General features: G+C 46.3%; 1 protein-coding gene across 1 annotated transcript in view; it reads left to right on the top strand.

Moving 5' to 3' along the window:
- The first annotated feature begins 5711 nt into the window (after positions 1-5711).
- The window catches only part of LOC141058121 (pinopsin-like), a 52930-nt gene continuing 32933 nt past the window's right edge, over positions 5712-25708 (top strand). The window contains exons 1-3 of the mRNA XM_073554282.1: positions 5712-6039; positions 9055-9383; positions 25442-25687. Of these exons, the coding sequence (XP_073410383.1) occupies positions 5712-6039; positions 9055-9383; positions 25442-25687 (903 nt within the window). The remainder of the gene's footprint in view (positions 6040-9054; positions 9384-25441; positions 25688-25708) is intronic.

The following is a 25708-nucleotide window of genomic DNA, read 5'->3' as shown; positions in this document are numbered from 1 at the left end:
GTGAAGTGCGGATCCTGCCGCCCGAAAAAACGGCAAAATTTTGGCGGATCCGCAAAAAAACGGATCCAACGGATGGCCGTCCGTCAAGATCTGCCGGTAATGCAACTCAATGGGCAAAAAAACGGATCCGCCAAACAAAATAGCGGATCCGTTTTTTTTGCAAAACGGCGGATCTTGACTGATGGACTTAAACTGAAGTGTGAAACAGGCCTATGCTGTTCTATCTGGACAATACAAATTGAACGCTGCAGCTGTATGCAGCGTTCAAGATGCAGCCAATTGTGCTTAACCACCTTGAAAAATAGAGGGTAGATGTAGTTATAAAAAATTTTTTAAAAATAAAACTTATTTACCTCCGCAATATCCTGCCGGTTATCAAAAATTGAAGCTCTTCATAAAAAGGGAAGGTTTGACGGGTGGGAGAGGAGCTACTTTTGGCACAGCTAGACACAAATTTGTGGAATCTGTCCCTCACGGACCTCCACCTTTGCTTTACATCTTTCTCTAAGATAAAAAACTAAACAAAAAAAACTAATCATATTTATCCACAATAATAGAAAAAGTTTTAAGAACATTATAATTACCAATTTGCAACTGTGTTGCATTGGGGAAAGAATCCCATTCACGATAGAGCTGCCATAAAACTTTTGTCCAGCAGTGGTCACGGTAATAGTGGTCCAAGTATGCCTCGTTTGAGGGGTCCCACATGGGCGGAAAATCACGTACCTACAATGTATAGATTAATCTCTTTATAAACTATATCCAACAACCGTAAAAAAAAATCAAATATAACCCATAACATAACCACATTGAAAAGCATAACACAAACAACCAAAAAAAGATCCCAACCCTAATCATAATCCCAACCCTAACCCTACCCCTAACCCTTACCCTAACCCTACCCCTAACCCTACCCCTAACCATACCCCTAACCCTACTCCTAACCCTAACCCTACTCCTAACCCTAACCCTACCCCTAACCCTACCCCTAACCTTACTCCTAACCCTAACCCTACTCCTAACCCTAACCCTACCCCTAACCCTAGCTCAACCCCTACCACTAACCCTACCCCTAACCCTAAAACCAAACCCAACCCTAATCCCTACTCTAATCCCTACCATAATCACAATCCCTACCCTAATCCCCACCCTAATCACAATCCCTACCCTAATCCCTTCCCTAATCACAATCCCTACCCTAATCCCTTCCCTAATCCCTACCCTAATCACAATCCCTACCCTAATCCCTACTCTAATCACAATCCCTACCCTAATCCCTACCCTATCACAATCCCTACCTTAATCCCTATCCTAATCACAATCCCTACCCCAATCCCTTCCCTAATCTGTACCCTAATCACAAGCCCTACCCTAATCCCTACCCTAATCACAATCCCTACCCTAATCCCTTCCCTAATCCCTACCCTAATCACAATCCCTACCCTAATTCCCTCCCTAATCCCAACCCTAATCACAACCCCTACCATAATCTGTACCCTAATCACAATCCCTACCCTAATCACAATAACTACCCTATTCCCTTCCCTAATCCCTACCCTAATCACAATCCCTATCCTTATCCCTACCTTAATCACAATCCCTACCCGAATCTGTACCCTGATCACAATCCCTACTCTAATCCCTACCCTAATCACAATCCCTACCCTATTCCCTTCCCTAATCCCTACCCTAATCACAATCCCTACCCTAATCCCTACCCTATCACAATCCCTACCTTAATCCCTACCCTAATCACAATCCCTACCCCAATCCCTTCCCTAATCCGTACCCTAATCACAAGCCCTACCCTAATCACAATCCCTACCCTAATCCCTTCCCTAATCCCTACCCTAATCACAATCTCTACCCTAATCCCTACCCTATCACAATCCCTACCTTAATCCCTACCCTAATCACAAGCCCTACCCTAATCCCTACCCTAATCACAATCCCTACCCTAATCCCTTCCCTAATCCCTACCCTAATCACAATCCCTACTGTAATTCCTTCCCTAATCCCTACCCTAATCACAATCCCTACCATAATCTGTACCCTAATCACAATCCCTACCCTAATCCCTACCCTATTCACAATAACTACCCTATTCCCTTCCCTAATCCCTACCCTAATCACAATCCCTATCCTAATCCCTACCCTAATCACAATCCCTACCCGAATCTGTACCCTAATCACAATCCCTACCCTAATCCCTACCCTAATCACAATCCCTACCCTATTCCCTTCCCTAATCCCTACCCTAATCACAATCCCTACCCTAATCCCTACCCTATCACAATCCCTACCTTAATCCCTACCCTAATCACAATCCCTACACCAATCCCTTCCCTAATCCGTACCCTAATCACAAGCCCTAACCTAATCACAATCCCTACCCTAATCCCTTCCCTAATCCCTACCCTAATCACAATCCCTACCCTAATCCCTACCCTAATCACAATCCCTACCCTAATCACAATGCCTACCCTGATCACAATCCCTACCCTATTCCCTACCCTAATCCCTACCCTAATCACAATCCCTACCCTAATCCCTACCCTAATCACAATCCCTACCCTATTCCTTTCCCTAATCCCTACCCTAATCACAATCCCTACCCTAATCCCTACCCTAATCACAATCCTTACCCTAATCCCTACCCTAATCACAATCCCTACCCTAATCCGTTCCCTAATCCGTACCCTAATCACAATCCCTACCCCAATCCCTTCCCTAATCCGTACCCTAATCACAATCCCTACCCTAATCCCTACCCTAATCACAATCCCTACCCTAATCCCTACCCTAATCCCTACCCTAATCACAATCCTTACCCTAATCCCTACCCTAATCACAATCCCTTCCCTTATCCCTACCCTAATCCTTGCCCTAATCACAATCCCTAGCCTAATCCCTACCCTAATCACAATCCCTACCCTTATCCCTACTTTAATCCCTACCCTAATCACAATCCCTACCCTAATCCCTACCTTAATCACAATCCCTACCCTAATCCATACCCTAATCTCAATCCCTACCCTAATCCATACCCTAATCACAATCCCTACCCTAATCCCCACCCTGATCACAATCCCTACCCTAATCCATACCCTAATCCCTTTCCCAAACCTAATGCCAACTACGGCCGGGGACCACAATTATGTGTTGCCTGGGAAGGGGTTAAGAGCCATGTTTCTTCCCAGGCTATGAATATCATGCCTCTAGTGTCTGTGCAGCCTTTCTGGCAATAAAAAATGGAGGACCCCCCAAAAAAATGACTTGGGGTCCCTCTATATTTTATAGCCAGAAAGGCTACACAGACAGCTGCAGGTTAATATTTGTAGCCTGGGAAGGGGTTAATACCCATGGCCACTTCCCTGGCTATGAATATCAGCCCGCAGCTCTCTGCGTAGCCTTTCTACCTATGAAAATAGGGGGACCCCCCCAAAAAAATGACGTGGGGTCCTCCTATATTTTATGGTCAGAAAGGTTATGCAGACAGCTGCGGGTTGATATTCATAGCCTAGGAAGGGGATATGGATACTGGCTCCCCTGGCTACAAATACCAGCCTGCAGCCATCCCAGAAACGGTGCATCTATAAGATGCGCCAATTCCGGCACTTAAAGGGGTTAATGCCACCTTTGATTGTTAGGTGACATTAAGCCCAATTAATAATGGAGAGGTGAAAATAAGACACCGATCCATTATTAATCTAAAAAATACAAGTGTAAATAAATATTTTAATGAAATAAAAACACACACTTTTTGACAAAAATATTATTCTTTGGGTAATCCAGTGCGATGCCATCTTTCTTCTAGAAAAAAAAACAAAAAAAAACAATAATATACTCCCTGGTCCGACGCAGTCCAAAATCAAGTCTCCCATGACAATCTGCCATGGAGAACAGTCATATCAGGAGATTTGACCATTCTCTAAGGCTGCAGAAGCACACTGACAGGAGCTAAGCTCCTGCAGTGTGTTACTGCGCATGCACCAGAGTTTACTGGAGTTCATTGACTACGGTACTCTCGCTTTACAGCACTGCTGCGTGGGAACGGTTACATGCAGCTCTAGTGCCGTAAAGCAAGTGCACGGAGATGCAGAAGACCGGGAAACTCGGCGATATAGTGCAGGAGCCGCGGGACACTTGTTGATTGGATTTCTGCGGACAGGGAGTATTTTTGTGCTTTTTAATTTTATTTTTTTTCCTAGGTGATCGAGGGCTTCGGGGACCAAGATGTGCTGTATGTGGTAAGTATGTATTGTATGTTGTATGTTGTATGTCATGTATGTTACATGTATTGTATGTATATTGCATGTTTTATGTATTTTGTGTTTTTTTTTTACTTTACAATTGTGCTCAGGTCGCCGGACACAGGGACTACTCTCCCATCCTATAGCCGGATGTGAGCAGCAGTCCCATACGGCGACTGAGCACAAATGTGGGACTACCATTGCATGGTAACTGACGCACACAGACTGACGCACACACATACATACATGCATACATACCAAATCAATGAGATGGCCCACATTGATCCCCATGCGACGATAGCCTTCCATGATGGTAAAAGATGGCGACTCTTTCTTCCCTACACTTCACTCCGCCCACTCACTTCCTCTTCCTCCCACCTGACATCACTTCCCTCTGCAGTATTTTTTCACCCCATTCCGCAGCAAAAAATGCAGATATTTTTCCCTCTGCGGCTTTGCTGTGGAATTGCATGACTCAATGGAAGTCAATGGGTGCAGAAACGCTGCAGAACCGCAAAAAGAATTGACATACTGTGGATTTGAACCCGCAGCAAATCCACGCGGAAAAATCCACAGCATGTGCACAGCGTTTTTCGGTTTTACCATTGAAAACAATGGTACTGTACAACACTGCTAAATCTGCTGCGGACCCACAGAGCCTGAAACGCTGCGGATCCGCAACAGAATCCGCAATGTGTGCATATGGCCTAAGAAATTTTACAAGGAGATGCAAATACATTTTTTTCTACTTTTTCTTCATCATCATGCAAAAATTCGGATGGTGATTTCCCTGCATACTGAACTATTAGAACTGTGAACTGGCATAATTTTTCTATGGCGTACATTCTCATATATCTAAAGTTGTATGCTGTCTCCTACATTGCCTCAAAATCAGCACTGATGCGCTGCTGAGCCGGCTGTCAGTCAGTGCAACTGAGCTGTGACTGAAGCTGTGCCGGCCTCTATGACTGAAAGCTGGAGGTTGCCAGGAGGAACAAAGTTAATTTCTTCCGTCAGTGCAGCAGCCAGTCAGCTTTAAGACATTATTAACCACATATCTGCAGGTTTACAGAGTTTGGGGACATCACAGGTTCCTTTTAATGAATTTGGCGCATCTTACTTCTGCAAGCCCATCATTAAGACTGGTGTACACAATGCTAGTCTTAATGAATCTGGACCATTGCACGTAATAGATTTAGGGAACATGAAATGAAGAGTAATATACTGTATGGTTATTAAATGAATCAATCATGAAGCAAGTATGTAATCTGATTAGGGCATTTCCTAATACCAATGTCCATATAAAGAAGAGCTGAAAGGGACAGATGCTACTTTAATACTTTATCCTTTATGAAGCAATAAACCTAAAAGCAGTCTTATGACAGCTAAGAAGCAGAGAGATCAAAAACTGCAACATCTTAACATCATAGTAGTCTGGAAGAAAATCTATTGGCCAATATGTATCCCAATATAACCATAGCTGACCTAACGGAAAACTTCACAGCAAAGCCCACTGTGTTCCCTAGATCTGGATATGGTATTTTGTCATTTATCATGTTTTTAACTGCTGTATTTTCCATATTTAACAATATGTTGGTGATTTTAGTAACTATGAGATATCCACAGCTCCACAACCCAATCAATATATTCATACTAAATGTATCTTTTTCGGACTTGTTAATGACACTATGTGGCACCACCATAGTAGTCAGCACCAATTACCACGGCTACTTTTACCTGGGCGAAAAATTCTGTGCTTTCCAAGGATTTGCCGTCAACTATTTTGGTAAGTTTCCAAAAATGTTTGTTTGTGTATATATTATGTATACGTTGTATATGTGTTAGTTATCCAAATAACAAAAAACTGAGTGGCACTTACAAATCAGAAAACTGGTGGGTGCAGGTGCAAACTAGGAGTAGCCATCTTTTTATATATAACTAACTAATAAAGTTGCACTCTGTAGTGCTAAAGGATGTAAATATGAAATATAGGAAATGTGAATATCATTACTGCTGTAGATAATAAGAAAAATGGAGCTACTTAGCACATAATTTGGCCAATTCATGCAGGCCCAGCAGCCAACGACTCCGGTTTGCTGGGTACATATTTCATATATTTCATATTTACATGCTTTAGCACTGCAGAGTACAACTTTATTAGTTAGTTATGCATAGATATGGCTACTCTTAGTTTGCACCTGTACACACCAGTTTTCTGATTTGGAAGCTATCAATTTTGCAAAGCTTTATTTTATGCTGAGAGGCAGATACTAGTGTATACAGTCTAGATAATACTTTGTAAGACAGAGGTCCCAATTTATCAGGATTGGTGGTATTCAGTCCAGTCTTGATGAGGAGGACCGGTGGAGTCAGATACCCCTGATTCATGTAGAGGACATGAATGTCTCTTCATGAATCGGGAGCATCTTGACAAGTGTGGAGCACCTCCATGCACCATGGCAGAAATCTTAGATGTTCACATCTCCAGCAATCATCACTTAGGCCGGAGTCACACTACAGCGAGATACGGCCGAGTCTCGCAGGTTAAAACCAAGCTCTGGCGCTGGCATTCCGTGCAGCTCCATGTATTGCTGTGCGGCTGCACGCTCCACTCCGGAGTGCCAGAGCTTGGTTTTAACCTGAGAGACTCGGCAGTAACTCGCTGTGTGTGTGATCCCGGCCTCAGGATGGATCTAGCAGCAATCCATTGAAAATTAAAAAGTTGTGCAGACACAACTTGTTTGTCCATCTGAAAAAAAAAACTGATTTTAACTGGATCCATTTTTTAACATTAAAGTCTACGGAAAACTGACCCGTAAATTAGCCATTGGTTGTTCTCCCATTTGAAAAGGATCCTTTTTTCCCTTACTGAATCGGTTTTAAATAGATGATTACTTGAAAGTTCACATGTCCAGTAGTATAGGTTAAATATTTCATTTTCCACCTCCGGTAAGCAAACGACGGATCCTTTTCAATTAGGAGGAAAATTGATGACCATTGAACAGATCCGTTTTCCATAGATTTCAATGTTAAAAAAAAACGGATCCAGTTGAAATCAGTTTTTTTAAGGTGGACAAAAAAGTTGCGTCTGCAAAACTTTTTTGTTAATGGATTGCTGCTGGTTCGATTCTTACTGATTGCTGGACATGCGAACATAGCCTTGCCGGATACGATTTCTGGTGTAAGGAATGCCACGGCTCGTCATGAAGTGGTATCATGGATTTGTTTCCTTCACTTTCTGCAAATATATGTCATTAAGATTGCAAGGAACTGAAACAAATTATATTCAAAACATATTAAAAGGAGAATACTTCATTGCACAATCTTGAAAAGGATTTTCAAGTTTAGCGAATCGAAGATTGTTTCTTTTGAAATGAAAAGTAACGCAATTTTTCGAAAGTACTTTCTGCATAAACTCCAAAAGTTTTCAATATTTTTTCTTGTCATCAGTCAATGGGGATCTTTTTCCTTGTCAGGTGACTAGTGATGAGTGAGTATACTCTTTGCTCGTTTTTCCCGAGCATGCTCTTGTCATCTCCAAGTATTTTGGCGTGCTCGGAGATTTAGTTTGTGTCGACACAGCTGCGTGATTTGCGGCTGCTAGACAGTTTGAATACATGTGAGGAATGCCTGTTTTTTAGGGAATTCCCACATGTATTCAGCCCAAGTCGTAAATCATGCAGCTGAGACGACGAAAACTAAATCTCCGAGCACGCCAAAATACTCAGAGACCACCCGAGCAACGAGTATACTCGTTCATCACTACAGGTGATGATCATACAGGGGCATGAAGAAGTGGCATATCCTAGCAATATTCAATCACTTCCTAAGGAATTCTGTATAAGATGGTGACTATCTTTTGCCGTTTCAAAGTTTTTTCTTCATCATTTCTTCATAATTTTCAAGATCTCTGCCGGCTGTCAATCAATAAGGACATCCGTTGTTTATTTCCAGAACTTCTTGTGTGGTGATCACAGCTTGCTACATTTACAATACACTTATTATACCTGCAAGGCACCTGTGTGTCTCATGACCAGGACAGATTTTATCCACCAAAAGTAATCAATGCCGTCCCCAACTGAAATAGTGCTATGCTTCTTTGTTGTGCTTGTTAGTACAACACTGTGACTCCGCGCGTCAGAGAGATAGTTGATACAGATTACAGTATAACGTCAGGCATATCAGCACTAGCTGGATGGTTTAAGAAATGAATAGGTAACTGTAAAATATAGTAATAATTAGAAATGTTATGTATATAGTTGCAATTAAAATCCTTTTGCAAGTAAAGACACAAATTATTTCAAGACTTTTTTAATTTAAAGGGGTATTTCCATTTAAAAAAATCATAAAAAATTGCTAGGATATGCAAACACTCTATGACCAGTGGGAGTCCAACCTCATACCATCTCCCTCTGATCCTGAAAAAGAAGACTTTACATCCCTGATGCAGTGCTGTGTCCCCTTCACTGTTTTTCACTGTATACAGGCGCCCAGTCATCAGCTCTGTAGGGAAATGCAGGACATGCATTTGCAAGGGGAAAAAAAACAGTTTGTGGTAAAACTAACACTGTTGCCTTTCCCAGCTTTGCTAGGTGTCACGGTAATCTCACCGTAAAATATGGCGTATCCTAGCAAGGCTGTCTCTTTAAAAGGATTAAGTATTTTAAAAATCAGTTGTGCAAATGCGCCCTCTAGTGGTGATTAAACTGAACATTCTGTTTCCTAGATAATCTGTACTTTAAATTCGCTGTTAACAAGATCATAACTGTTGTCTTTCTTTCAACATTACATTATGTTACAGGAATTGTGTCTCTCTGGTCCCTGACGATGCTAGCATATGAGAGGTACAATGTGGTCTGTGAGCCAGTGGGAGCACTGAAACTCAGCCATCGGAGGGGTTACCAAGGCCTGGCATTTATTTGGCTTTTCTGCCTTGTTTGGGCTATCGCACCTTTGTTTGGTTGGAGTTCATATGGACCTGAAGGAGTTCAGACTTCTTGCTCAATTGGCTGGGAAGAAAGGTCTTGGAGTAACTACACTTACCTGATTACCTACTTTGTGACATGCTTCATTATTCCTGTAGCCATCATTGGATTTTCATATGGAAGTATACTGCTCTCACTGCATAAGGTATATTTTAATATATGTCAAACCTGTTTCAATAACCCATTTTTATTTATACACTAGCTGAAGAGCCTGGCGCTGCCCAGGCATAGTAATTAACTACCGTTAGTTATAACAAATTATAATGATTATATCTATATATATAAAACTGAGTGTAGAGCGACACCCACTCCGCATAGCCACATTAAATATATTATCCCACATCATTCCGTCAGCCAGAGCTACCGGACTACTACCCCTAATATCCCACATCGTCCCGTCACCCAGAGCCACCGGACTACTACCCCTAATATCCCACATCATCCCGTCAGAGCCACCGGACTTCTACCCCTAATATCCTGCGTCATCCCATCAGCCAGAGCGACCGGACTACTCCCCCCTAGTATCCCACATCATCCCGTCAGCTTGGGGTCAGAATCAGAGCCCTGAGTGGAACTGTCCTAGCTTCCATACCGGGGATCCCTTTAAGAGAGGCCTGGCATCAGAACCAGAGCGCTGAGTGGATTTGCCCTGACTTCCATACCAATGATCCCTTTTATAGAAGCCTGGGGTGAGAATCAGAGCGCTGAAGGATTTACCCTAATTTCCATACCGGAGATCCCTTTGAGAAAGCCTGGGATCAGAACCAGAGCGCTGAGTGGATTAGCCCTGACTTGCATACCAATGATACTTTTAATAGAACCCTGGAGTCAGAATCAGAGTGCTGAAGGGTTTGCCCTAACTTCTGTACAGGAGATCCCTTTAAGAGAGGCCTGGGGTCAGTACCAGCGCATTTGAAGGTAGTTGCCTGACTTCCTTACCGGGGATCCCTTTAAAAGGGGCCTTGGGTCAGAACCAGAGCGCTGAGTGGATTTGCCCTAACTTCCATACCGGGGATCCCTTTAAGAAAGTCTGGGATCAGAACCAGAGTGCTGAGTGGATTTGCCCTGACTTCCATACCAATGATCCTTTTAATAGAATCCTGGGGTCAGATTCAGAGCGCTGATGGATTTGCCCTAACTTCCATACAGGAGATCCCTTTAAGAGAGCCTGGGGTCAGTAGCAGAGCATTTGAAGGCAATTGCCCTGACTTCCTTACCGGGAATCCCTTTAAGAAAGGCCTGGGGTCAGTACCAAAACTCTTAGTGGATTTGCCCTAACTTGCATACCAATGATCCCTTTAAGAGACCCTGGGGTCAGGACCTCAGAGCTGAGTGGAACAGTCCTAAATTCCATAACGGGGATCCCTTTAAGAGAGGCCTGGGCTCAAAACCAAAGCGCTAGATGGATTTGCCCTGACTTCCATACCGGAGATCCCTTTAAGGGGGAAGATGTGCCTATGGCATGGAGGATGTGTGATAGGTAGTGTTGAGCATTCCGATACCGCAAGTATCGGGTATCGGCCGATATTAGCGGTATCGGAATTCCGATAGTTAGTTCCGATACTTTTGTCATATCGGATTCCGGAATCGGAATCGGAATCGGAAGTTCCCATCATGCTATGAGCCTGCTTGCTTTGATTAAGCCAATGGGAATCCTCCGAAGTGTGGGCACATCCTGTTAGGCATGTAGGCATGTTAACTATTGGCATGGCTGTGATTGGCTGCCGAAATGATGTCATGATGCACTATAAAAGCCACCGCAGCCGCCATTTCTGGTCACTCTGCTGTGAATTCAGTTAGAGACAGGCTGCTGTAGAAGACTGTGAGGGACAGTTAGAAATAGCGATTCCACCAAACATCTAGTGCTTTACCCAGGCTACATAAACCACCACTGTAGCCTTCTTTGCCCTAGCAGCAGTGTTCACAGCTGTCTGCAAGGGCTGTGTGAGTGCAGCTCACGCTGTGGAGTGGGTCCTGCAGCCACGTCAGGCTGTAGGCCACCCAGTGTGATCACTGCTGCCTCATACATCTTTTATTTTTTGAGCTGCATTTTTTACATAATTTCAATCTAGTGTGCTTCCATCCGTATCCATATACGTTGGTTGCAAACACTAGTAGTAGACAGCGGAGCCTTTCTGCAGCCTTTCAGTGCTAGTGTCCACTTTGCTGCACTGTTCACGGCTGTCTGAGAGGTCTCTGACTGTGTGTGAGTGCAGCTCACGCTGAGTAGTGTGTCCTGCAGCTACGTCTGGCTGTAGGACGCTCAGCGTGCGTCAGTGCCTCACACATATTTTTATTTGAGTGCAGCTCATTTTTTCTTTTATTAGTGTGCATCCATCCGTCTCCATCTACGGTGGTTGCAAACACTATATAGGAGTACACAGCAGAGCCTTTCTGCAGCCTGTCAGTGCCAGTGCCCACTTAGCTGCACTGTTGACGGCTGTCTGAGAGGCCTCTGACTGTGTGTGAGTGCAGCTCACGCTGAGTAGAGTGTCCTGCAGCTACGTCTGGTTGTAGGACGCTCAACGTGCGTCACTGCCTCACACATATTTGTCTTTGAGTGCAGCTCATTTTTTCTTCTCCTATTAGTGTGCATCCATCCGTATCCATCAACATTGGTTGGTTGCAAACACTATATAGGAGTAGATAGAGGAGCCTTTTTTTCTGGCTTGTGCCCTGCCGGCGCAGCCAGATTAGTATTACCCAATTTTTTTGGAGCCTCATCTTTTACATTGTAGGTTACCTGCCTGCATTGTAATAGCTCCAAAAAGTTGGTGATACTATCAGTTTCAATTCTTTGTTCACATACTTTGAGTTTGTTTCCAACAAAGAAACCACAAAAAAAGTTCACCAAACACTACATTTTGAACTTGTGTAGGCCACATCAGCTCCTATTAAAGTCTAGTCCACACACACACACTTCATAAAATTAGTGTTTCTTGTACCTGTAACCAGCTGTTCAGGAATAAGCACACTAAGGCCCCCCTTTGTACTTTTTTGCCTATCTTAAGCAGTCTTGCAAGATGAAGAAGGCAGGGAGTAAAGCGCGTGGGCGTGGGCATGGGCGTGGAGTTTCAGCAGGGAGAGGACGTGGGGATTCTGCAGGGAGAGGACGTGGGGATTCTACAGGTAGAGGACGTGGGGATTCTGGGCCTGCTGCGGGCACCAGTGGATCAGCATCCCCCAGTTTTAGCAGGCAACAGTCCTTTATGCGCAGCTTTGTAGGACCTCAACGTACCCCACTGCTGCGGGAGGAACAAATTGAAGCCGTTGTCGGATGGATGGCAGCTAACGCATCGACTTCAATTACTTCCGCATCCTCTCAGGGTCAGAGCACCGAAGAGCAACCATCTGTCTCTTCACCACCTGCCAAAGTGCCCAGGCAGTCAGAGAGACATGGACAGGAGCCATCACAGTCTCTACTTCTGTTCTCGGAATCTGTTGGCTTGGAAAGAGGGGGCCAGCCAAGCAGCATTCCTGAATGTGAAGAAGAGGGAGTATGCAGTGATGCGCAACTTCTTTGTCCCTCTGAATCTGAAGAGGCGAGTGGGCCAGTGCCTATGGTCAGCACACCTCAGTACACATCAGATGATGACGAGACTCAGTTGCCACTTTCTGGTGCGTACGGTGCTGGCGAGACAACCCCGGAGAAGCAGCTGTTTGAAGAGGGGAGGGAAGATGATGAGGTCCTTGACCCATCATGGCGTGAGCAACAGGAAGGTGGTGGGAGCAGCTCGGAGGAAGAGATTCCCCTACCGGCCAAAACAGGAGGCAGAGGGAGGGGGAAGACTTGGTTGCCTGTACCCTCCACTTCGGCACCCGTTAGGAGCATTCCTCCTTCCAAAGGCAAACCGGGCGCTCACAAGAGTTGCAGTGCGTGGTCCTTTTTTGACACAGTTGCAGATGACATTTGCTTTGTCAAATGCAAGCTGTGTCATCAGAGAGTCAAAAGAGGGAGAAATGTCAGCAACCTCAATACCACAAATATGTGGAAACATGTGCGCACCAAGCACGAGTTGGAGTTGCAGAGACACCCTGAAGACGTAGGCCAACGTACAGCACCACCTACCACCTCTTCAGTTCATGTTGGGCCCTCTTCCTCCAGCTCACACACTGCTGGTTCGGCTTCCTCACAGGATCGCCAAGGAAGAACCTCTGCCACTGTTGTCCGGAGACCCTGTCAGATTACACCCATAGCAGCACGTTCCCATCCATCACAGCCATCGGTAGCACAGGCATGGGATAAAAGGCGCCCTTACTCGGCAAACCATCCCCGAGCACAGTCTCTGAATGCTGGCATTGCCAAACTTCTGGCAGTTGAAATGCTGTCATTCAGGCTGGTGGACACTGACACCTTCCGGGACTTAATGGCATTGGCAGTCCCCCAATACAACGTGCCCAGCCGCTTTTATTTCAGCAGGCGAGCCGTCCCTGCCCTGCAGAAACATGTTGAGGGCAAAATAAAACATGCGCTACTAAACGCCGTTAGTAGCAAGGTCCACCTGACCACCGATGCGTGGACCAGTAACCATGGACAGGGACGATACCTTTCCCTCACTGCCCACTGGGTCAATGTTGTGGAGCCGGGTACGGATCTGGAGAGTGGCGCTGTACGTGTTCTTCGAACGCCACGGATTGCAGGACTCCAGTCTGTACACATAGACTCCTCCTCCTACTCAAGTTCCTCAGAAACAGCAGAGCAGGAGCCTGTTACGACCGATATGAGCACAGCCGTGGCCAAACGTCAACAGGCTGTACTCAAATTAATTTCTTTGGGGAATCGAAGCCACACAGCGCAGGAGCTCTGGAATGCTATCAAGCTGGAGAGCGATGTGTGGTTTGGGCCAGCGAATCTCCAGCCGGGCTTGGTAGTGTGTGACAATGGCCGAAATCTGGTGGCAGCTCTTGGCCTAGGCAACCTCACACACATCCCATGTCTGGCACATGTTCTTAACTTGGTCGTGCAGAGCTTTCTGAGGGACTATCCGGATCTTGCTGCACTGTTGCACAAGGTCCGCATAGAGTGCGCTCACTTGCGACGTTCCAGCACGGCAAGATCGCGCCTCGCTGCTCTGCAGCGACGATTTGGCCTTCCGGAACATCGCATCATATGTGACCTACCCACCCGGTGGAATTCAACATTACATATGTTGGAGCGGTTGTGTGAGCAGCAGGCAGCAGTCATGGAGTACCAGCTGCATCAGGCGCAAACAAGTCGCACTGTGCGCCGTTCACACTTCAGCACCATTGAGTGGGCCTCTATGAAGGACATCTGCCTCGTTTTGCGTGCCTTCGATGAATCCACGCGGATGGCGAGTGCAGATGATGCACTAGTCAGCATGACTGTCCCCCTTATCTGCCTGCTTCAACAAACACTGCAAGCACTAAGGGATGAGGTTTCAGAAGAGGTGGAGGATGAGGAGTCCCAAATGCCATCTGCTTCTGGACAGTCTGCGCTACGTGTTTCCTCACAAAGGCCTAGGCAGGGGACACTTTGTGAGGAGGATGAGGAGGAGTCGATGGAGGAGGAAGACATCTCTCCAGAGGAGGGAGGTACACAAACCTCTACTCAGTATGTACAGCGAGGGTGGGGTGATGCAGAGCAGGCCGAGGTCACGCCTCAAACAGGGGACAGCGGTTCTTTGGCAGTTGGGAGTCTGCAGCACATGGTTGATTTCATGCTGCAGTGCCTGAGAAACGACCGCCGCATCGCCCACATTCTCGTCTCGGCTGATTATTGGGTGTACACCCTCCTAGATCCTTGCTACCGGGACAGCGTACAAAGGCTCATACCAACGTTGAACCGGGAGCGTAAAATGCGGGAGTACGAAGAGTCACAGGTGCAGTCCATAATGTTTTCCATTCCACCCGACAGCATTGTTGCTAGTGCTTTACAAAGCAGCTCTGTGCGTCGAGGCAGTGGAGGAAACTCTGCACAAAGAGGGAGCAGAGGCAGCGCCGCAGCACAAGGCAAGACCACTATGGCCCAAATGTGGCAAAGTTTTGTGTGTCCACCACAATTGTCTACACCATCAGCGACGCCTCGAGTCAGCAGGAGGCAACGCTTCCGTCAGATGGTGTCAGACTACATGTCTTGCCCTGTCGCTGTACTCCCAGATGGCTCTTCCCCCTTCAAGTTTTGGGTCTCTAAGCTGGATACATGGCCAGAGCTTAGCCAGTATGCATTGGAGGTGCTGGCTTGCCCTGCTGCCAGTGTATTATCGGAACGTGTCTTTAGTGCCGCAGGTGGTGTACTAACAGACCGTCGCACGCGACTATCTTCCGATACTGTTGACCGGCTGACTTTTCTGAAAATGAACAAGGCCTGGATCTCCAAAGACTTTGCCATTCCTCTTACAGACTAAATTAGTGGTTGGCAACTGTATCCAGGTCTGCTGGTGTGTTCATTTTTCTACCACCTGAACTATAATCCCTGTGCTTCAACACAGCCAGTTGTCGCTCAGATGTGTCGTCTGCACAGAGAAACACACTAGCTCCTGTGTTAGTGGGGTTCAGTAATGCCAGCTGATCCCCTGCTGTGTGGACGGCAAAGTCACCAGCTCCATCAACATTCAAACCACTACTGATTTTTAACCGTGCCCAACTTAGGTCTCTGGCTCCACTGTCTCTACTATTTCCCCTGACCTCCAACCCCGCCATCTACATCTCTGAAGTGGCGTCAGCACAATCTACACTTGTTCCTGTGTTCCTGTGGCTCAGTCCCATCAGTTTATCCCCTGATGTGTGTCCGGCAAGGTCTCCTGCTCTGTCCACATTCCCATAGCCAGTAGTGGGAATGAGGACAGAGCTGGCGAACTTGCCGGACAAACATCAGGGGATCAACTGACGGGACTGAGCACCAGTAACACAGGAACAAGTGTAGATTGTGCTGACGCCACTTCAGAGATGTAGCTGGCGGGGTTGGAGGCCAGGGTAAATAGTAGAGACAGTGGAGCCAGAGGCCTAAGTGGAGCATGGTTAGAATCAGTAGTAGTCCACAACCTCCATAAAAACCGCTGCCCATTGGCGTCTGCATGCGGCATGCGTAATCCTGGGCTCCAACAGCGTCAGTTGGTGTTCAGAAGTGTCGTCTCCACAGAGCCAAACACATTCGTTAGAGTGTTAGTGGGTTTCAGCACTGCCAGCTGTTCCCCTGCTGTGGAGATGGCAAGTCTCCTGCTGCCTTCACCTGCCAAAATCCAGTAGGCCCCAGCCTGCTCCTCGCCTAATCCTGGGCTCCAACAGCATCAGTTGGTGTTCAGAAGTGTCGTCTCCACAGAGCCAAACACATTCGTTCAAGTGTTAGTGGGTTTCAGCACTGCCAGCTGTTCCCCTGCTGTGGAGATGGCAAGTCTCCTGCTGCCTTCACCTGCCAAAATCCAGTAGGCCCCAGCCTGCTCCTCGCCTAATCCTGGGCTCCAACAGCGTCAGTTGGTGTTCAGAAGTGTCGTCTCCACAGAGCCAAACACATTCGTTAGAGTGTTAGTGGGGTTCAGCACTGCCAGCTGTTCCCCTGCTGTGGAGATGGCAAGTCTCCTGCTGCCTTCACCTGCCAAAATCCAGTAGGCCCCAGCCTGCTCCTCGCCTAATCCTGGGCTCCAACAGCGTCAGTTGGTGTTCAGAAGTGTCGTCTCCACAGAGCCAAACACATTCGTTAGAGTGTTAGTGGGGTTCAGCACTGCCAGCTGTTCCCCTGCTGTGGAGATGGCAAGTCTCCTGCTGCCTTCACCTGCCAAAATCCAGTAGGCCCCAGCCTGCTCCTCGCCTAATCCTGGGCTCCAACAGCGTCAGTTGGTGTTCAGAAGTGTCGTCTCTACAGAGCCAAACACATTCGTTAGAGTGTTAGTGGGTTTCAGCACTGCCAGCTGTTCCCCTGCTGTGGAGATGGCAAGTCTCCTGCTGCCTTCACCTGCCAAAATCCAGTAGGCCCCAGCCTGCTCCTCGCCTAATCCTGGGCTCCAACAGCGTCAGTTGGTGTTCAGAAGTGTCGTCTCCACAGAGCCAAACACATTCGTTAGAGTGTTAGTGGGGTTCAGCACTGCCAGCTGTTCCCCTGCTGTGGAGATGGCAAGTCTCCTGCTGCCTTCACCTGCCAAAATCCAGTAGGCCCCAGCCTGCTCCACGCCTAATCCTGGGCTCCAACAGCATCAGTTGGTGTTCAGAAGTGTCGTCTCCACAGAGCCAAACACATTCGTTCAAGTGTTAGTGGGGTTCATCATTGCCAGCTGATCCCCTGCTGTGGAGATGGCAGTCTCTCCTGCTGTCTCCGCATTCCAAAGACAGTAGGCCTCTGCCTACACCCTCCTATTTCCTGGGCTTCAACACAGCCAGTTGTAGTTCGGAAGTGCCGTCCACACGGAAAGAGATACTTGCTCCCGTGTCTCTGTGGGGTTCAGTAACGTCAGCTGATCCCCTGCTGTGTGGATGGCAGTCTCTCCTGCTGTCACCTCATTCAAAATACAGTAGGCCTCTGCCTACACCCTCCTATTTCCTGGGCTTCAACACAGCCAGTTGTAGTTCGGAAGTGCCGTCCACACGGAAAGAGATACTTGCTCCCGTGTCTCAGTGGGGTTCAGTAACGTCAGCTGATCCCCTGCTTTGTGGATGGCAGTCTCTCCTGCTGTCACCTCATTCAAAATACAGTAGGCCTCTGCCTACACCCTCCTATTTCCTGGGCTTCAACACAGCCAGTTGTAGTTCGGAAGTGCCGTCCACACGGAAAGAGATACTTGCTCCCGTGTCTCAGTGGGGTTCAGTAATGTCAGCTGATCCCCTGCTGTGTGGATGGCAGTCTCTCCTGCTGTCACCTCATTCAAAATACAGTAGGCCTCTGCCTACACCCTCCTATTTCCTGGGCTTCAACACAGCCAGTTGTAGTTCGGAAGTGCCGTCCACACGGAAAGAGATACTTGCTCCCGTGTCTCAGTGGGGTTCAGTAACGTCAGCTGATCCCCTGCTGTGTGGATGGCAGTCTCTCCTGCTGTCACCTCATTCAAAATACAGTAGGCCTCTGCCTACACCCTCCTATTTCCTGGGCTTCAACACAGCCAGTTGTAGTTCGGAAGTGCCGTCCACACGGAAAGAGATACTTGCTCCCGTGTCTCAGTGGGGTTCAGTAACGTTAGCTGATCCCCTGCTGTGTGGATGGCAGTCTCTCCTGCTGTCACCTCATTCAAAATACAGTAGGCCTCTGCCTACACCCTCCTATTTCCTGGGCTTCAACACAGCCAGTTGTAGTTCGGAAGTGCCGTCCACACGGAAAGAGATACTTGCTCCCGTGTCTCAGTGGGGTTCAGTAATGTCAGCTGATCCCCTGCTGTGTGGATGGCAGTCTCTCCTGCTGTCACCTCATTCAAAATACAGTAGGCCTCTGCCTACACCCTCCTATTTCCTGGGCTTCAACACAGCCAGTTGTAGCTCGGAAGTGCCGTCCACACGGAAAGAGATACTTGCTCCCGTGTCTCAGTGGGGTTCAGTAACGTCAGCTGATCCCCTGCTTTGTGGATTGCAGTCTCTCCTGCTGTCACCTCATTCAAAATACAGTAGGCCTCTGCCTACACCCTCCTATTTCCTGGGCTTCAACACAGCCAGTTGTAGTTCGGAAGTGCCGTCCACACGGAAAGAGATACTTGCTCCCGTGTCTCTGTGGGGTTCAGTAACGTCAGCTGATCCCCTGCTGTGTGGATGGCAGTCTCTCCTGCTGTCACCTCATTCAAAATACAGTAGGCCTCTGCCTACAACCTCCTATTTCCTGGGCTTCAACACAGCCAGTTGTAGTTCGGAAGAGCCGTCAACACGGAAAGAGATACTTGCTCCCGTGTCTCAGTGGGGTTCAGTAACGTCAGCTGATCCCCTGCTTTGTGGATGGCAGTCTCTCCTGCTGTCACCTCATTCAAAATACAGTAGGCCTCTGCCTACACCCTCCTATTTCCTGGGCTTCAACACAGCCAGTTGTAGTTCGGAAGTGCCGTCCACACGGAAAGAGATACTTGCTCCCGTGTCTCAGTGGGGTTCAGTAACGTCAGCTGATCCCCTGCTGTGTGGATGGCAGTCTCTCCTGCTGTCACCTCATTCAAAATACAGTAGGCCTCTGCCTACACCCTCCTATTTCCTGGGCTTCAACACAGCCAGTTGTAGTTCGGAAGTGCCGTCCACACGGAAAGAGATACTTGCTCCCGTGTCTCAGTGGGGTTCAGTAACGTCAGCTGATCCCCTGCTGTGTGGATGGCAGTCTCTCCTGCTGTCACCTCATTCAAAATACAGTAGGCCTCTGCCTACACCCTCCTATTTCCTGGGCTTCAACACAGCCAGTTGTAGTTCGGAAGTGCCGTCCACACGGAAAGAGATACTTGCTCCCGTGTCTCAGTGGGGTTCAGTAACGTCAGCTGATCCCCTGCTTTGTGGATGGCAGTCTCTCCTGCTGTCACCTCATTCAAAATACAGTAGGCCTCTGCCTACACCCTCCTATTTCCTGGGCTTCAACACAGCCAGTTGTAGTTCGGAAGTGCCGTCCACACGGAAAGAGACACTTGCTCCCGTGTCTCAGTGGGGTTCAGTAACGTCAGCTGATCCCCTGCTGTGTAGATGGCAAAGTCTCCTGCTGCCTACACAGTCGTACCACTACTGATTTTTAACCGTGCTCCAATTAGGCCTGTGGCTCCACTGTCTCTCGTATTTCCCCTGTCCTCCAACCCTGCCAGTTACAGCTCCGAAGTGGCGTCTGCACAATCCACACTTGTTCCTGTGTTACAGGTGTTCAGTCCGGTCAGTTAATCCCCTGATGTGTGTCCGGCAATGTCGCCTGCTCTGTACACATTCCCATTATGGGAATGTGGACAGAGCAGGCGACATTGCCGGACACACATCAGGGGATTAACTGACCGGACTGAACACCTGTAACACAGGAACAAGTGTGGATTGTGCAGACGCCACTTCGGAGCTGTAACTGGCGGGGTTGGAGGACAGGGGAAATACGAAAATCAGTGAAGCCACAGGCCTAAGTGGAGCTTGGTTCAAATTAGTAGTCTACAGCCGATCTTAAAATTTCTTCAATGCAGCCTCAGCCTGCTCCGTGCTTGTCCCTGGGCTTCAACACAGCCAGTTGATGCTCGGAAGTGCCGTCTTCACAGAGTAAAACACTAGCTCCTGTGTTTGTGGGGTTCAGTAACGTCAGCTGTTCCCCTGCTGTTTTGATGGCAATCTGTCCTGCTGCCTCCCAATTGACAGCACATCAGGCCTCAGCCTGCTAAGTGCTTGTCCTGGGCTCCAACATCGCCAGTTGCTGCTCATAACTGACTTTGGCACGGGTACTCCCTCCTGCCCAGCTTGGTTCCAGCCCTGCCTGCTGTTTCCGGGAAGTGTCAATGTCAGTTTGCCACCCCAAGTTGCCATGTCGTGTTGCGGTTGGGTTAGCCGAGGCTAGGGTGCCAGCAGTTTAGGTGCTTCCTATGTGGACTGCGGGTTCTGGTAAGAAAGGCTTGTTCCATAGTGCCAGTAGGACAAGCACCCCCTGTAGGACTGTGTGATTCGGTAACTGCGGCCAGCTTGCGGCATGCCAACTTTGCTTTTCAGGGGTAACTTCTGATACCCCTCCGGGTTCCAGCACCGTCAGCTGGTTCTCGTCAGAGCCTTTGGCCTAGGTGCCTCCATCTCGGTATCCGAGTTCCGGCAACGTCTGCTGGTCCTTGGTAGTGCTTTGTAGCACAGGTACCTCCTGCTTAGTAACCGGGTTCCAGCACCGTCAGCTGGTCCTCGGTTGTGCCATTGTCTCTTATTCCTTCTGCTGCCCCTCCGGGTGCCAGCACTGTCAGCTGGTCCTCGCTATTTCCATTTGCTCTTGCAGCTTATGCTACCCCTCCGGGTTCCAGCACCGTCAGCTGGTTCTCGTCAGAGCCTTTGGCCTAGGTGCCTCCATCTCGGTATCCGAGTTCCGGCAACGTCTGCTGGTCCTTTGTAGTGCTTTGTAGCACAGGTACCTCCTGCTTAGTAACCGGGTTCCAGCACCGTCAGCTCGTCCTCGGTTGTGCCATTGGCTCTTGTTCCTTCTGCTGCCCCTCCGGGTGCCAGTACCGTCAGCTGGTTCAAGAGGACAAAGAACAGGAAGACAACCACCAAGATGCAGAACAACAAGAGAGAGAAGACAAAGAAGCATAAAAAAAACAAAGCAGAAGAACATTAAGCATAAGACTAATACTCTGAGCAAATGATATTATCTTATTTATAAGCAGAAGAAGACTAAGCAGTGTATGGGGGTGAGTCCGTTCCTCCTCGTGGTGCCCCTGGAAAAGGCCTGCTGCTGCAGGCCAAACTGAACGCGGACAAATCCTGTTGTAAATCTTTTGTGACAGGCAGAACGGAAGGTGTAAACTTCTAACTTTTCTAGATAACAACTACAGGAATGCCTGACACAAACAAGAATATGATGAAGAAGAATAGGAAGAAGATGAAGAAGTTGAATATGTAGAATAATAATTGTTGAATAAGAAGAATATGAAGAATGTAAGAAAAGGAAGAAGAAGAAGAAGAATGTAAAAAAAGGAAGTAGAAGAATTTAAAAAAGGAAGAAGAAGAAGAATGTAAAAAAAGGAATAAGAAGAAGAATGTAAAAAAAGGAAGAAGAAGAAGAATGTAAAAAAAGGAAGTAGAAGAATGTAAAAAAAGGAAGAAGAAGAAGAAGAATGTAAAAAAAGGAATAAGAAGAAGAAGAAGAAGGTAAAAAAAGGAAGAAGAATGAGAAAGAAGAAGAAAGAAGAAGAAGACATACATGTCTGGCAAAATATAAATGAGGCTAACATAGTCAATATCTTTGTAACTCCTAACATCTTTAAAAAAAAAGTTTAATTCCTGCTATTCCATTTGATTGGGCTAAACCTCTATGGCTTTAATGTCTCCTCCACCTCCCACAATACATTCTACATTATTCTTAGTTGTTTTTCTTCATGTAGAATTAACCTACAAGGAAAGAAAGGGTTTTTTTTAATTCCGATATTTTGGCCCCATTGACTTGCATTGGTTCCCGGTATCGGAATCGGTGATACCGATACTTTTTTTTAAGATCGGCCGATCCATTCCGATCCGATATTTTCAAGTACCGGCTGGTATCGCTCAACTCTAGTGATAGGGATATGGGCATGGGAGGGGGGATTCATTTCTGTCATATGCTCTCTGCTCCTTTCTGAGGTGCAGACAATGGCTGGGAGCTTATGTTCCTGGGGATGCTAGATTTCTCCCACCATGTCAGTGTCTGCTGAGGTGTTGTCAAGTGGGAAAACTTGCTCATAGCAACCAATCACAGCTCAGCTACTTTTAACCAGCTCTGGTGTAATGAGAGATGCTTAGTGATTGGTTGCAAGGAAAGCTGTTGTTCATAGCAACCAATCACAGCTCAGCTTCTTTTGAACAGTGCTGGTGAAATCAAAGATGCTTCGAGATTGGTTGGTGATACACACATACATACATTCAGTTTTATCTATAGTGATCTTTCAAATCTATTGCAAAATATTAGATGTGCATTTGTCTAAAAAACAACTTCCTATTTTTGTTATTTAGATGTAAACACTGATGCCAATACATGTAGATATAAATACATAATATAATGCATTAAAAAATATATTTCAGGTAGTAGCATAATTTTAAAGAGTATCTGTACTTGATCAAAAATATTGAGTCAAATACCTTGTCAAATCTCTGAGCTCCACTGATTCAGTACTTCTTTTTCATTTTGCACTGTATCTTGCAGAGATAGTCACATTTGATGATTTTGGACTACAGTATGTGAAATCTCTGCTTGCAGTCCAAATGGGTGTTTCTTCAGTCTTCTCTAGGGGTGTGGGGGCTTTTATCCTTCCCTCCTAGTCCAGTCACCGCCCGGCTAAATCTAAGACTGCTAGGTCAGCTGCCGAGCTGTAATTGGCAGCATCTGGCTCACACCAACAAAAACATCTCCAAAAGGAACAAGAGTCAATATCTTTGCAATGGAGTGGCACAGTGAAAAATGGAGAACTACAGAATCAGGGAAACTCAGGGATGTTTAAAAGGTATTTAACTTTTTTTAATGGGATAATGCCCCCTCTTTATTATAAATTGTAAGAATATTCTAGGACACTAACAATTTCTGTATATCAGAATGATTCTGAAACCTGAGTGTATTCATACAGGTCTTAGAATTCCAATGTAATACTGGATATTCTTATTATTTACACAGTGCACATTATTTCTTACACTACGCGCATTGCCTTCTGAAGGACTAATGTAGTTTCCCAGTCCAGAGTGTGTCTGTCCCTTTAAGTAATACTGGATTGTGAGTAGCTTCTGTACACTGCTGCTCAGTCTCCAACTGGCTCTCTACATTATTTGTAAGCTGTAATTCTAAATTTCTAGTCACTTCCATTTTAGATGCAATGCATTTCTCATTTGCTGTGATCCGTCGCCATCTAATGGTGAAAGTGTACAATGACTCAATTATTGTTTTGTAAGGATCTGAGATGTGAATTCGGTCTCCTATTGGCCAGCTCCTAGTCACATGGTCAATAGGAGGAGCTGTTTCCCAGGCAAGTCTAGAATGTTCTTTAGTCTGAGGGATGCTTTCAGGGAGAGCAGAACACACGTGGAGGATGTTTTTACCTCAAGATCTCTTGCAGGCCTAAGAGCCTGAGTTCCCTCTAACCAGTACAGAAATCAATCTAAAGTCTTTCTGACAGGATTTACCACATCTAAAGTCTTTCTGACAGGATTCACCATAGTTTCTACATTCACCTATAAGTACTTGTGTACGTGCAGTGACACACTGTGGAGTTAACTCCGAGTACAGGTCCGTAACCTCTAATTGCTGCGTCTACCTCCTTCTGTAAACTGCCAAAAGACAATGTCCAGTGCTCTTAAAGCTCCAGACCCCAATCACATCTCAGCATCTAAGAGTGAACTGTAATTGCCGTGGACTACCCATGAGAGACTGTTCCTTATTTGTTCCAAGTTATAATTCCCGCTCCTGCTGAAGTAAAAGCAACTGTTATCCCTGAGACCGGTGTGTCATAAATCCTTCGGCTGCGGACATCATGTGGGGGTGGATAGCAGGGAATGTTCAGCCTGGTCATTACACTAATTTATCAACTTATTGAGAAATACTGCTATCCACTATGTAACACACACCATAATGCAGAATGTTGATGTTTGCCCTGTGGTCTCTACCTGCCCAGGGGCTGGAGTTTTCCTCTATTCTGATGTTTGGTATATTTCTAGACTTAACCTGTGGTCTGTATTAGTTTAGGGATTGGATCTTGGGTTTGTGTTACTTCAGGTGGTCTGCCCTGGAGTTCGTATTCCTGTATTTGGTCTGGGGGCTGTATTTATTTTAGGGTCTGGTCTATGGTTTGCACAATCTGCATAAATGTTGTGATCTGACCAATGATATATAGTGGGGGACAGTTCTTATGTCTGTCGTTACTCTTAGGTCTGTTTTTTCTTCTGAGATTTGTATAAGTTTAAGTGATTGGTTTGGGGTCTTGCATTTACTACAGGCTCTATTCCAGGGTCTGTGTTTATTTGCACTCTTGGGTACTTATTTTGGGATCTGATTATTTTGGGTTTAGGGGTTTGTATTTACCTTGAGGTTCTTACCGAGTTATATATTTATTTTATGATATTGTCTGGAGCCTGTTTAATTTGAAATATGAACAGTATTACATAAAGCGTTAGTTTCAGCTGAGGACAAATCACAAAACTCTGAATTTTGGTTTATCCATGGCAATTTTCCTAAATGTGACCATTTCTACATTTTGCATTGTAAAGTATGAAATCTAAGGCCAGCAAATTTTGTCGACAAACGTATGTGAATAGGATATATGTGACTCCAATTCCCCTTTTTTGGATTGGGACTCTAGCATGAAAATTATTCCCAATGGAAATTTTTAACATGCGGTGGCAGGGCACCATTTTACATTTTGCCACTTGCTGTAGAAAGGCTAGGTGCACCATAGGAATATCAAACTCTGAAACTGCCTAGAACATTCTTTTTACACAAGAAGATATCACTGCATGTCAAGAACAGAAGGAAATGCTGCTCTACAGTAGACCAGTCAGGTTCTGACGCGTGTATATGTATGCACCAGGAACATATAGAAATGTGATTTGCATGTTTAAATCTGAGCATTGAGACACAAAAACCATTTGCTGCTATAATATTTATTATGTTTCTTTTTCTCTTAGCTAAACAGAAAAATAGAGGATCAAGGGGGAAAGGCAAACCCAGAAGAGGAGCTACGAGTAGTATTAATGGTGCTTTTCATGGTGATTGCTTTCCTTGTTTGTTGGCTGCCATACACAGTTTTTGCCCTTATTGTCATCATTAAGCCTACCCTCTACATTGCTCCTCTCGCTGCAACTCTACCAACATATTTTGCTAAGACAAGTCCTGTCTACAATCCAATCATCTACCTCTTTCTAAACAGACAGGTAAAGAAATAACCTATGATT

This window comes from Dendrobates tinctorius, unplaced genomic scaffold, assembly GCF_039654945.1.
Source record: "Dendrobates tinctorius isolate UK_male_01 unplaced genomic scaffold, ASM3965494v1 ptg000209l, whole genome shotgun sequence".
Lineage (NCBI taxonomy): Eukaryota > Metazoa > Chordata > Amphibia > Anura > Dendrobatidae > Dendrobates > Dendrobates tinctorius.
The sequence above is the reverse complement of the archived record's forward strand: the minus strand, read 5'-3'. Positions and strand labels throughout refer to the sequence as shown.